Here is a 13,741-nt window from a genome sequence, read left to right as displayed (position 1 = left end):
GTCTTCATTTCTGTCCCACTCTATCAAGAGTTGCCAGAAATCATTCGCTGAGTCGAGACTGGAGCCGAATACCACCATCAGCATTAGCCGCTGATGTGAGAGATATGCACATTTGGTGTCACTATATTGCTTTTGGCCAGGTGGTATCAAAAGCCAATCCTGTGTGACTTTACTTGAAGCCATATCAGTTTTCTCCGCTGGGCATCTTGCTACAGGCATCAATTTCTATTGAGGACACAATACCCAGATATTTAGTTCCATCACCGGTGGATCAAGAAAAACCATAGAGTCTAGAGTCAGGAAAACTAAGGCTCACAAAGTAATCGTGACATGTCAATAAAGACTACTAGAGGCTACTGCTGAGTAGGAAATGTCAATCTGCTCCAATAATCTATACAATCCTAAAAACATTTGAGGGGAAATGTCCATAAGAGATTTGCTGACATAAGGGATGTACATGGCAGCTTATCATCACTCACCACTTCCACATTCGTCTTCCGCTTCGGATACGACAAGATAGTCAAACAGACATTAAATTCATATCTTGTTCGACTGTCATTTGTCAATTGAGATTTATAGAACCGCTCATAAAAAAAGGAGAGAGAAAAAAACAAAGGATATAACTCTTTTTCAAGTCTTCTATGGGGTAATAAAAAAAAAAATACCCTGCCTTTCCTTAACCAGGGTAGGCAGTTTAGTCACTGTCATTTATTCAAGACTACTTGCGGAGCAAGATCTTTGTCCCAAAAAGCAACTGTCCCAATTATAAAGACAGGCCAGAAATTGGTCTGTTTGCGATTGCACTTTTTTCACCGTTTCAGAAACTTGTTTTTAGCCCATAATCAAAACAGCTTTGCGTTTATGACTCCCTGAAAGTTGTTCGGGAAGTGAATTGTTGAATGCACTCTAACCTGTACGCACTGGAATATCTTGCAAGCCAACAACAAACAAAACTAGACAATCATCTTGTATCCCACTGGAATGATGTGTGGAAATACAATCAGAGTGCTCCCCTCCCCAGAAAGCTAGAAAGGGGGGGGGGGGGATCCCCATCATTCTTTCTTACCACAAGGACCTCCTAGGGGGTTCCCCTGAAGGGTCAAGTACTTAGCAAGGCTCAGGCATGACAAGAATGCCATACCAAGAATGCCACAAGCACATTGATGGAGATCTCCACAAGGCCAGGTTCTCCACCTTGTTAAAGGACAAGTCCTCCTTGTTAAAGGAGACGTCCACCTTCATATCCATAAGGATTGAGAGAATGCAGCAATTTTAATAGAACACGTCCGTGAAAGTTTGAGGAAGAGTGGGCAATCCATTAGAAAGTTGCGGATTTTGAATTTTCACTGACGTGTTCTACTGATATTGCTGCATTCACTCAATCCACATGTATGGAGGTGAACTTGTCCTTTAAAGGCAACATCTCTCTCTCTCTCTCTCTCTCTCTCTCTCTCTCTCTCTCTCTCTCTCTCCAAGTCCTCATTTTCAAGAAATTTGTGATTGGATGATGCTTTCTATAAACTGATATGAATCAAGACTGCTTGGAGTTCATGTTTGGATCAAATCATGAATTTATGGATGAGAAATGAAACAATTAATCTGTATTCCTGCTATCTTTATAGTAAAAAAAAAAAATCTTCCTTCCACTTTCATGGAAAAGTTACTCCATTTAGAATCCTTTAAAGTTCCTAAAAACATTGGAAAGACAACAGTATCTGAACAGCATCAGAAGTCTCATTTTAGATCATGATGCTCTTTAACTGTGAAAACTTGTGAAGTATTTGTTGAATATCCACTTTTTTTTCAACTGAGCATCTAAACCTGTAGAGGAATATGGTTAATTTTGAGGAAACAGTACAATTTGTCCATAAGTCCAGTTTTGTGTTTGTCAGTCTGTAAGTGGCTTCATAATACACTTCTATCCTCTTATGATGGACATACATCAATTTTATGCTCCTGAAGTGTTCTTTGAATGCGATTTGTTCCTTTAACCCCACCTCCTAGCATCCTTCCGCTGTTAGGGACATCATCACACGCATGTGAGTGAGAGCTCTTCGACGATACTCCTTTGGCAAATTGGCGCCGTTAATGGACTGGGAGGAGCCAGCATTCCTATGCGTCAGGTGCAATAGGGCGTTGAGGGCTGGATCCCATTAGAGCCCTTTATGCGCAACAGGCAAGGGATTGAATTCAATGATAGTATTTCTGACATTAGGAATGATGAGGATGGCTCTATCGTGTTGATTGGGGAGGAGGGGGGATGGGAGGGAGGAGGAAGAACATCCCCATACCAATAGATCATTTCATCAAGTTGAAGTAGATGAAAGTTCGATCATAAGGGTCACGCATACAGGGCTGCCAAACCCTCTGCAAATAAAAAACAAAAGAATTCTGATGCACAGTAAAAAAAATGATTTTGAAAATAAAAATGATAATTTGGTTTTAAACTAATAGAAAATGAACTCTTGAGCTTGTAAACCAAATATCACCAAAAAAAAAAAAAAAAAACATTTTCCATCTTGAAAACATTTCCTTAATTCTGATGAAAAAGAGATTAGAATATGTCTGGAAAAAGTATACTAGTTGGTGGCTCTGTATAATGCAAAATGATGGATGTCATGGATGGAAAAAAAATATATAAATCTGCATATCAAAATCTCAAAGAAATGTGAGCAACATAGCAATGAAAATATCGAACACGTACAAATAACAAAACAAGCTTCTACAATGCATGTATTGTCTCAGAGATGAAAGACAAAACTTGCAAAAAAAAAGAAGAAAGGATAAACACTTGATTTTTAATGAGAATTGGAAATTTGAGAGCAACACATTCATGTAACAAAGAGTATTGAGAAGAGGAAATCAGGACTTTCTGTTTTTTTTAAAATACTAGCAATGATAAATTAAATGTAAAGAAAAGCATTGTGGGGGCTGGCTTTTGCCTCTATCAAGATGTAAGCTTTGAAAACAGAGTGGTCGAGACTGGTTGAACTCAAGCAGGGGAAAACAACCACACAAAATTTGATGAGTGCATTTCCTAATATCGTACGGAAAATCTTTACATAGCTGGGTGAGGCAATGCCACAATTAATTTTCCATTACGCACAGATGAAATCACTTTTTTTTTAATATACCCATTCCAGCCACTCCCTGCTTCATAAAAACTGCTACTATTTTTGTTTAACTTCATCTACTTTCTCTTCTTTTTTTTTTTTTTTTTTGGGGGGGGGGATATGACAACAACCATGATAAAAGCACTGTCATGGAGAAAAGGTGAAGGTTGCTTTATTATGGTTTCCTTTGTCATAGGCAATCTAAACTGTAATGGATTAGCTTTCCTTCATAACCCCTCCCCCCTTCCCCATTAACTCTTGCTGTCACTACCACCAACTCCACTATATGAAATGCCAATGGTGATTTGAAGGATTGTCCTGAAGGGGTTAAATGCCAAAATGGATGGGGGGTGGAGGAGGAGGGGTTTAACCCTTTGGTGCCCCCTATATCCCCCTCCTTCCCTACAAAGCAATGGGCAGAGATGATTGGTCAGTACAATAAGTGAAGGTGGCAACTGGTGGCAGGCATTCTGAGAGGAACACTTTGTGTAGGGGGGAAAATGGCAGCAGTAAATATCAAGTAAGGACTGTCCTTGGCAAAAAAAACCAAACAAACAAAAAACAAACAAACTCAGAGCTAGTCTGCATAACAACAAATCCATTATCAAAAATGGCATCCTGAAACAGTATGACTCATGGAGTAAGTTTGTTCATTTCTCAATGCATTTTACTTAGAATAACATCCAGGAATTATTTTGTCATGTCAATGTTTTGTCAATTTCTTTGCATCTGTACCTGGTGTTTTCTTGATAACTTGAAATAAACAAAAGAATGCATTGCTGATTTGCTATATACTCGATGACTACGTGAAGAATGTTGCAGTGATAGAACCCATCTATAACCCCCTACTTGAGATTTCTGTTGTTTTCTCTGGAGTTGGTTTCAAGAAAACATCATCCTTCACTGGTATGTTCTTTGATAGTATGCAGACATCACCTGGGGAATAAATAGCAAGAATAGGAAATTGCAGCAGTGGTGGTATTCCAGGTATTCCAAGAATGTCGTGATTGACACTGGGGTCTTGGCTGAGCTCTAGTTGTTTTGATCATGTTCAATAACATTCTGCCTAAAAGTGAGGTCAGGTCATCAGACATGCGAAAAGTATTTTGGAATGCCCTTCAAGCAAAATTTTTCATACACACTTGAGCGCTAATCAAAACCTGTACACAGCAGGGAGATAAGACAGAATGGGATGCTGTAGTAATAACTGAGAACTTCGAAGAATATTTCCTTTTTTCCTTTTTCCTAATCTTTTCTTTCAGTGTGGGGTGGGGGGGTTGCAATATCTCATTGTTGATATCCAATATTGAAGGGCTACATCTGCAACTTTAATCAGAGGATTAATTTTTTTTTTATTCATTTGCCCTGTGCTGTGTGTGTGAACAGAATGGAAAGATATCATCTTCTTTTTTTTTCAAATCCCATAGAGCAACTCTCTACATTAAATTTGACACTCAGATGCCTGGGCTCATGTTGTTTCTTTGTTTCAGCATGGAGGCAGCTTGGAAATTCAAAGCTCTTCATTTGCAGCCAAATTATTATTTTTTTTTTTCATTCCAACATGATTTAAAGGGGAAAAAAAAGACCTCTCCCTATAATTTGTCATGCACGATGTGCTTGAACAATGGCAAGTAAAATTGATTTTGGCATCGCGATGCAAAAACCGATAACTCGGTACGTGTGAATGCGGCTAATGTTCTGCAAATGAGGCGACCTCCTATCCAATCCAGCATCATTACATTCATTCCAATCTCCTCACATCCTAGAGTCCCTTGGGTCCAATCAGCGCGGGACGATTCTCATCAACGACTGGAGGGCTGGATTTTTGTCTTTCCTCTCTCTCTTTAACCCTTGGAGGGCCACAGTCACAAAATACCATTTATTCTGTATGCAAACAAGCTGCTGAAGTTATCAAAAGAGTTAAGCAATAGGGAGGAGGGACGGGACAGAGGAGAGACTGGGGGTTGTATTTTTTCCAGCTGCACAAATAATGATCCTGTAGGGATCCTATGGACTGAGTTTAAAAGACAAGGGGGGGGGGGGGGGGTGTAGAGGGAGAGAATTTGCAGGGATTGTCTCGTCCCTGGATTAGACCCTTCTTTTCTTTTCTTTTTTTCAACTCCAATGACGATGAGGAGTGAGACCAGACAGTGGCAAACTGTGCATGTTTGATTTGATTTGGCTGCTCGGGGTGTGGGGGAACATCAATTTACACAAGACATCGGTAATGTGATTGGAGGTGGAAGAATTAATACACTCCCCAATCCCACTCGCACTCCCACACACAAACAAGCACACATCGTCGTTATCACCACCAGTGTGTACTGTTCATTTGGGTGGGCCCCCGTAGGATGAGAAAGGGGGGTAGGCAAATGCATAAAGCTAGCAAGCGTGTATACATACTGTATCTGGTGGTGTAAAACAGGCTGAAGTACACACAACTTAACATCATGACACGTTTCTCTTTTTCTCTCAGAAAGTACTTCTGATGTAGATCTTGCTGGGTGGAAGACACCAAACGATTTCCTTTGTTTACTTGTCTGTCTGGGAAAATATACTATAGTCCTGGTATGCCTGCGGAAACTCTCACATTTTTGCTCCAAAATGGACATGAATTATATACAAATTCTATGCATAAGAAATGTGTGAAATAACACCGTAACACCACAATTTTAGTTGGATAACGACAAGTGCAATATATTTCCCAAAGGGTATGCCAATAACATTGGAATCTCAGAGCATATCCCGTCATGGTTGCTACTTTAACTGATTACAAATTGGGCCATAGCAACATCCATTGATCTTCGGCGCAAGAGTGAATCCCATGCAGTTGCACTCTTGATCTCAAAATATTCATTACCCTGGCAGTTCTCAGTAGACCCTTTGGATATGTTGCCATCAAATTTCAAGCAGTGGAAGAATAAATTTTTTGCACTTCCCAGAACTTTATTTTTTACTTTAATGACTGGAAGCTGCATTAAGCTGCAACAATATAGTGCTGTAAGCTACAGCTCATTTACCCCCCCCCCCCCCCCCCCCCCGTTGTAACTTAGCATTATCCGCAAATGGCAACTCAAGCCACCGTTGTTGAGTAAAACTGTGCACAATTGTAACGATGCATTTTGCGACAGTGGTAAACAGGAACCAATGAAATATCAAATATCATAAACATAAATTACCTTAGCCTTCCCTGACAGAAGCAAATAATATAATTTTGCAAGGACACTTCACAGAAGTGGTAAACAAAAACACACTTTTAACTCTAGCATATCACTAGTTCAAGGATGAGGAAAGTGCACCTTTCTTTCTTCATTTAAACACATAGTTTTTGTACAGTGAATTCATATTAATTTTGACAATCATTCTAACTAGTTTTTCAGTGCACATTGTATAAGCAGCACAATCCTTTTTTTATTTTTAGTATCTGCATTGAGATTTACAAGATAAAAACAGAGAAAAATATTGTCTTCCTCTAATATCTATACATTTCATAAATGTCACCGAGAAACATGAAACATTAAAATGATTTGTACACTGGGAAAGTTACAACATATTCCAGTCTTTTAGAAGCCAGATTTATCAAATTTGCTGCAAGGCTTGAAGGACACAATCATTCTGTTCTCCCCCAACTCACCCCCTCCCCCTTTCCTAAAATATAGTCTTGAGTTGTGTAGTGTGCAGCGGGCTTTAGGGTCACAGACTTTTCCTTTTCTTTCTGGTGTTGTACAAAAGATATAGAGAGCTCTGGCCCTTACAGAGTTGGTCAAAATGGCACTGAAGTACTTGTATTTATTGTGGTTAAAGAAGTACACTGACAATACCACTCTCATGCCTCAAATTGGCTCTGTAATCACTCATTACTTCCAGAATACAGCCTCCACTTGGTCCATAAAGTTTATCTGTCCTTTCTTTCTTTTTTTTAATGGCCCTGTCACAAATGGGTCTAATGACACACACAGCTTTCACCCAACAATTTTAGCTCCTAAACACAATGGCATTGAAACACTTATGTCTATTCATAGTGACAGAAGTACGATTGACATACAACCCTTGATTACCACAAGTATCCTTCCTCCTAATACTTTTTTTTCAATCTTAGGATATTATCTGCTCTATATGCCATATATTTCTTTGTGGATCTATTTTCATAAGTCAATTGGTCTTGGTGACATTAACAACGTGCAAAAGTATTGCTTCCCCTATTAAACCCAAGTTGAATGTACTTCACCAACTCTCTGGAGGGAAACACTGAATCTGCTCTCAAGGAATGTGCGCAATGTTTCACATGACTTTGGTTAAGTTTCAGTCTGGTTAAGAATAATTTATGGCCCAGAAAATGTGCTGTTTGGAAAATCGGCTATTGACCTCATGAATGATTTTTGGTTTGATCAAGTTGACTGTACTTTCGATTTTCATCTTTCACTATGCAACTCTACCAAGCTGGAAAACAAACATTGCATTAGCAAGTCTGAAAATATCTTATTTCTATTCCCCCCCCCCCAAAAAAAAAAAAAAACACTTTGGAATGTGACATGGACCCATCATTGCAGTCAAACTATCTACACATTGGTTCTGTCCCATTCTCATTGAAAACATGCATTATGAAGCTTCGCACTAATTGCTTCACTCTTTGCAAGCAAAGGATGAGAAAAAGGTGGATGATAGCTGGGGAGGACGTGCGAAGTGGACGGGTGTGGCATCTTGGTAACCTAGCAACCCTGCATCTTGATTGACTTGCACGAGCTGCTTCTCCCTTTTGTAAAGGGGAGGAGGAGCGGAAGACAGTGGTGGATGATAGGTGAAAGATGTCTATAGCAAATGGGAGTGAAAAACCTCACAACCTTGCAACCTGCATCTCACTTAGGCAAGGGGTGAATGATAAAGGTGGATGAAATTTTGGGAGGATGCACATTATGAGAAGGTGTGGCACCCCAGAAACTTTCATCTGGCAGCCTTGTATCAATAGCTTCCCCCTTTGCAGAGGGGATGATGGTGATGATGATGATGATGAGGGCATGTGAAAGTTGAGATGCACAGCATGAGAGGGCGTGGCATTACTGGCCCCACAAAGTCCTTTTTCCTCATCAACTGGCCTTCAGCCCCCAAGAGAAGAAGATGAATATTTCCCAAGACCGCTGCACAGAATTTATGTGTGTTTGTACATCCCAAGCTCGAACTAAGTTGGAAAAGTCTGCAGCAAATTGATACCGCTCTCATCCAGATTGGGGGAATTTCCTCTCCAGATTCCCATAATAGATAACAATACATCAAGATTGGACTTACAAACTGCAGAGATACAAGTTATCACAATGATGTGAAGCGATCATTATGGGGCTGACATACGTAGCTCTCCTCCCCCCCCCCCCCCCCCGAAAAAAAAGAAATGAAAAGAAAAGAAAAAAAGAAAAATACAACAGATGCTAAACTGCGACAGGCCTGGTTGGTAGCCAAGTGAAAAGTTTTTCTTTTTTAAGTTTTCACTTGAAATGTATGGCTAACAAGATACCAGTTTCAGCAGAGATGCTAGAAATCTTTTCAGGTGGATATACAAAGTTGGCCTTTATGTCTTGAAAGTACAATATGGCTGATGTTTTCATCCACAGTGACAGCAACAAGGCATAAGTCTTCCTACAAGGAATAAGTCTTCCTACAAGAAATAAGACTTCCTACACGGAATGTCTTCCTACAAGGAATAAGACTTCCTGAAGAAGTTCCTCAAAGAAAGACACAGGATATTTTCCTTCAGTCGTGGGCGTGGCTGCCAATTTTACCACCACTGCCACTGGGGCACAGACACACATTAGGGTGATGACTTGGGACAGTTTGCAGAACAAGACATCTTATCACACATCCAAACTTGGTTGCCTGGCAACACAGAGAAGAAAACAAGTGATGTAGGCAAAGTGGAGGAAAAGTGTATGAAGTGCCACATGATTTCACACCAGGGAGAAAAGGCAGCAAACAAACAGATCATTCAAGAATCGTTTTCTTCTTCTTTTAAGAGAGATACTCCAAAAGTTTCGAGAAAGTAAAAGTGTGACAGTCCTTTCAGATCTCAAAAGAAGGAGTGGTTACATAATCAACCTCCTCGTCACAGCACAGCTGAATGATGTAAATTGGGGTAGGAGGAATAGGCTTACTTCTGCATGACGACGTCCTGGTAGACGATGTGTTCGTCGAGGTCAAACTTCTCGACGTCCAGCAGGTAGATGTTACCGCCCTCTGTGCCCAGGTAGAGGCGGGAGGAGTCTGACGACAAGCAGCACACTGAAATCTTCTTCAGGCTGTTTAGCATGCAGATAGGAGATGAAACAAAAAAAAAAGGTCAATGCAACTGAATTTTATTTAAGAATGCTGATTACTAAAGTAAAACATGCAAATGTGAGGGGCACCTTTGTTGAACTATATCAGTATAATAACTTTTGAAGCAGCAGAGAAAAGTGGTACAACACTGCATTCCACACTGCTTTCAACCAAAGCACATTCACTGCAGCTGCAACTCTGTTAGACCTGAAACTTGCCCAGGGTCAATTTTGAATGAGACAGTATGAAAGGTCAGTACCAACATACTATTGAAATCCAAAGGTTAGTTGTTTTTTTTTTCTATAAAAGATGGGTTTGTATGTTTATAGCAAGTCTGATCAAATGTTATTCAATTGATTCCAAATTTGACCCTGAACTTTAACTTGACCTCGGACCAATCAAGCTGAAGGTTACTGCCTGAGTCAGTCTGTCTTTACAAGTGCAATCCCCAACCAAGGTAGATTACATTACATCAAGTTTGGTATTCATAAGAACACAAAGAAGACAGATTTTGACACACAACTTTGAATCGTATCTTTAAAATCATATCAATCAAAGTTAATTGCTCTTAATCTGACAGCATTTCATCATGACCCATAATCTTGACCAAAACATACGAGATAAGGTGTTGCAATTGACTTTCAAAAGGGTGGACCATCTACACAAAGTTGTGAAATGTTTATCAAAATCAATCCCAAGGAATTCATTTAATCGGAAAATCTCAGTATGCTAACCTGCCTGTGACAAATTCAGATATTAATATCAACATGACAAACTTCATTTTTTGCAGTACTACGCCCTGTTTCGTCTCATTAACTGTATGTCACACGGCCATTCTGTGATTAAATCTCTCTCCCTCTCTCTCTCTTTCTCTTGCTCTCTCTGCACTGTGGGGATGTACACCGCGTTTGTGATGGCAGCGACGCGTGATGCGTTGAGGGCACAGGCACTCTCACCTGCAATAATGCAGCTAATCAATTGTACAAACCTTTCAACCGAACTTAAAAGGGCATCGCATAATCACACAACATGGGGTGAAATAACAGCCTACAGTATGCCCAGTATGACACATACACAAACACACATGCACACACATACACAAAATCATTTGGGGTATCATAAAACGATGGGTGTTTAAGTTAGGTTCAGACAGTCAAAACCTTAAAAGAGAAAATGGATGGTTACATTTCAGAAGTTTGCTTTTATTTTTAGATCACCCTCTCATTTACAATGTATCGTTTATACTATTTCAATAAATGCAAACAATGGGAAAATGACCAGTTGAATAAAAATAGGCAAAGAAAATGGGATTCAAACCCTAGACCTCTGGATTGCTAGAGCGGTAAACATACCAACTGACATATGGAAAACCCTTGTACAGTGTTTGTCCTTAAAGTGAAAGCCTTGATTCTCAAATCTCATATAGTTAGAAGCTTGCATTAACCTGACATAAACCCAAAGAAAAGGAAATCAACTTGGGTATAAAGGCCAGGGATCACCGAAGTGATGCAGGATTTTGAATACATTTTCAATGCAAACAATAGCTCAGTCAGTGAGAGCACTAGTCTAGCAATCCAGAGGTTTTTTGGTTTGAACCCAGATGGAATCTCATTTTCTTTGCTCATTTTTCTTCCTACTTTTTATAGTTCATATTTTTCAACGGTGGAGAATGCTGAATTTCAAGCAAAATGAATTATATATTGGTTCTGTAATGTATTCAGATTTTATGGATCTTCTGTTCACAAAAGTTGCACTTTAACAACTACAAAGCTTGCTGGAGGCTTGCCCTACCTAGAAACAACTGAGCAAAATCCTGCCTGTGGAACTTAATTGGAGATAGCAGGTGAATGAAATACTTCGTTTCTATAGGCTGTAAGAAAAGAAACATTCATGAATTGTAATGAATTACAGGAACAGTCTATTAGAGATGCGGGGAAGGGGATCGTTAGGATCCCTTACCGTCCCTCCAGTGTGAATATCTTCTTCTCCTCCATGATGGAGCGCCCCTCCTTCATGTTGATCTCCCACAGGTGCAAGGTGTTATCCTCCAGGAGACTGATGATGCGTCCCTATGGCAACGGGGAAAGGATGGTAGACTTTCAAGACTTAGGGGGAGGGGAGCCCATTCTCCTTCCTAAACATCACACTCATAAATCAAATCTTTTTCATGCACTCCCCGGAGTAAGGAAATCTCTTGGCACCAAAACTTCAGAATTAATAACTATGAGAGTACTAAAAATTTATGGCCTGACTCAAATGGAATGCTTATGCCACTTCATCTGAATGTGAGTCATCCAAAATGCTGATATCCCACTGCGTGTAATAAAAAAAAATGTTGCTGTCCATGTTTTTCTACCCAGATACTCTTGTACTCTACCTAAGCCTGCACATTAGAAGAACAAAGATTTCAGCAAACTGTCATCTCAAATTTCAGTTGATCAAAATGGAGTGCAATCAAATAGCCAGAAGAGTGAAAAACAAGAAACATTTTCTAATGGAATCAGACATAAATATGAAAGCTGCGGAAATTTCGCATATATTTTTATTGTAAAGTGAAACTGTCCAAAGGCCAAAGGTACCATAATATTATGTGGATATAACTTACTAATGCTCTATGTGTGTTACTTGTATAATATCTGTAATGACACCCAACAGAATCTCAACCGTTTGGCATTAATCCTGTCACTACCACCAAGGATCAATTCATAAACTATACCAATGACATTTTGAAATGGGGTTTTTTGGAAACAGTAAACATGTTCAGTGCCAGGGTCTTTGGACAACAAAGCTATAGGGCTTCTCTGTGCTAATCAGCACTCAAAGCTCATAAAGGGTTAAACAGGAGTAAAAGGCGAAGGATGAGATGAAATATGATGATGATGATGGTGATGGTGGTGATGATGATGATGATGATGATGATGATGATGATAATGATGATAATGATTAAAGGATGTGTGAGATGACAACATGTGTGAGAGATACAGACAAACAGAGAGAGAGAAAAAAAAAACGAGAGGTAATTGAGATAAGGTAATAAGAGAAAATGCATGAGAGTGCATCCTGGAAAGAGTGACAGGTGGATGGAAGAATGACAGAAGGATGAATAAATATGGGATGGAGGATCTTACCTCAGCTGGGAGGAAGAAGAGCTTCCAGACGGAGTGTTCTCCATCATGGACCCCAAAGAATTCCACTCCTGGAGCTCCGTGGCTGGTGAATTAAGCTGGTCAAGGAAAGCTTTCAAATCAGCGCAAAGTGATAACCAATACATCTCATTGCAAATTGGCTCAAGTCTGTAAAATATCACACCAAGGTAATCTGAAGGAACATCACTTTCAGACTCATTAACAATCACTCACTCTTTTCCCTGCCTCTCTATCTGTCTGTCTATCTATCTTATCTGTCTATCTATCTATCTATCTATCTATCTATCTATCTATCTATCTATCTATCTATCTATATCTATCTCTAGCAGATATATCCATTCCTTTTTTAGTTTTCAATAGGTAGGCCCACTCAATCCATCTGTTGATCTCTACCCACCTGTTCTTAAACACATACAATTGTACATCATTTCTTTAATCTCATTTCAAAATTTAAATCTCAAAGGAACACATCCCTAGAGACTAAATGAAAATTATAAATAAAAAAAAATCACATCATACACATTAAAAAATGTTGAAGGCTGTAATGATTAAGCAGTTAGGACTTTGAAAAGGGTAGGTTTTATGTCTGTAGTTGCTGAATGCTCCTACATCATCCCTAAAATTACTTGCAAGTGATACTGATCATGATTATAAATCCCAACACTTGCATTACCTTCACACCACCACTAAGAAATGCAGGCATAGCATGATGAGGGAAAAAAAAAAAGTATTTGCACTTAGGTCAGGTCAAATATGAAAAGATGCAGCCAAGAGATGGAAGAATAATTGAAATGCCACAAATTCCTTAATGTTATTTCAAAAATACAATTTGACCTGAATTTCACTCCTATGCATACATACAAATGGATGTATGTGGCCATGTCAGGTGTATTTGGGTACTTTCCATGGGTGACTATTGCATTAGTATCTTAGGCAATGCAATTACTCTACTTGAGAGGAGACGAAGTGCAGTCATGGACATGAATGTAGGTCTCATGCATAGCAATGCCAACACTGACCTCAAATTTGAAATGACAAATTTGATAGTCCCTAGGGGCTGATGTTAGCCATTAGGGGGAAAGAAAAAATCATGGTACTAGCCTTCAAGAATAATAGAACTTGACTCAGCAGACAGCATTAAGCATGCACCCTACACCAGCTACATACTGGAACTACGTC

General features: G+C 39.4%; 1 protein-coding gene across 1 annotated transcript in view; it reads right to left on the bottom strand.

The window, feature by feature from the left end:
* The window catches only part of LOC139718310 (LLGL scribble cell polarity complex component 2-like), a gene marked incomplete at its 5' end in the record, with an annotated part of 52,439 nt that extends 39,805 nt beyond the window's left edge, over positions 1-12,634 (bottom strand). The window contains 3 exons of the mRNA XM_071629793.1: positions 9,254-9,397; positions 11,376-11,485; positions 12,545-12,634. Of these exons, the coding sequence (XP_071485894.1) occupies positions 9,254-9,397; positions 11,376-11,485; positions 12,545-12,634 (344 nt within the window). The remainder of the gene's footprint in view (positions 1-9,253; positions 9,398-11,375; positions 11,486-12,544) is intronic.
* Between the last annotated feature and the right edge of the window lie 1,107 nt (positions 12,635-13,741).

The sequence above is a fragment of the Diadema antillarum genome, unplaced genomic scaffold, assembly GCF_040938485.1.
Source record: "Diadema antillarum isolate AM-2024a unplaced genomic scaffold, OU_Dant_1.0 scf00000008, whole genome shotgun sequence".
Classification (NCBI taxonomy): domain Eukaryota; kingdom Metazoa; phylum Echinodermata; class Echinoidea; order Diadematoida; family Diadematidae; genus Diadema; species Diadema antillarum.
The sequence above is the reverse complement of the archived record's forward strand: the minus strand, read 5'-3'. Positions and strand labels throughout refer to the sequence as shown.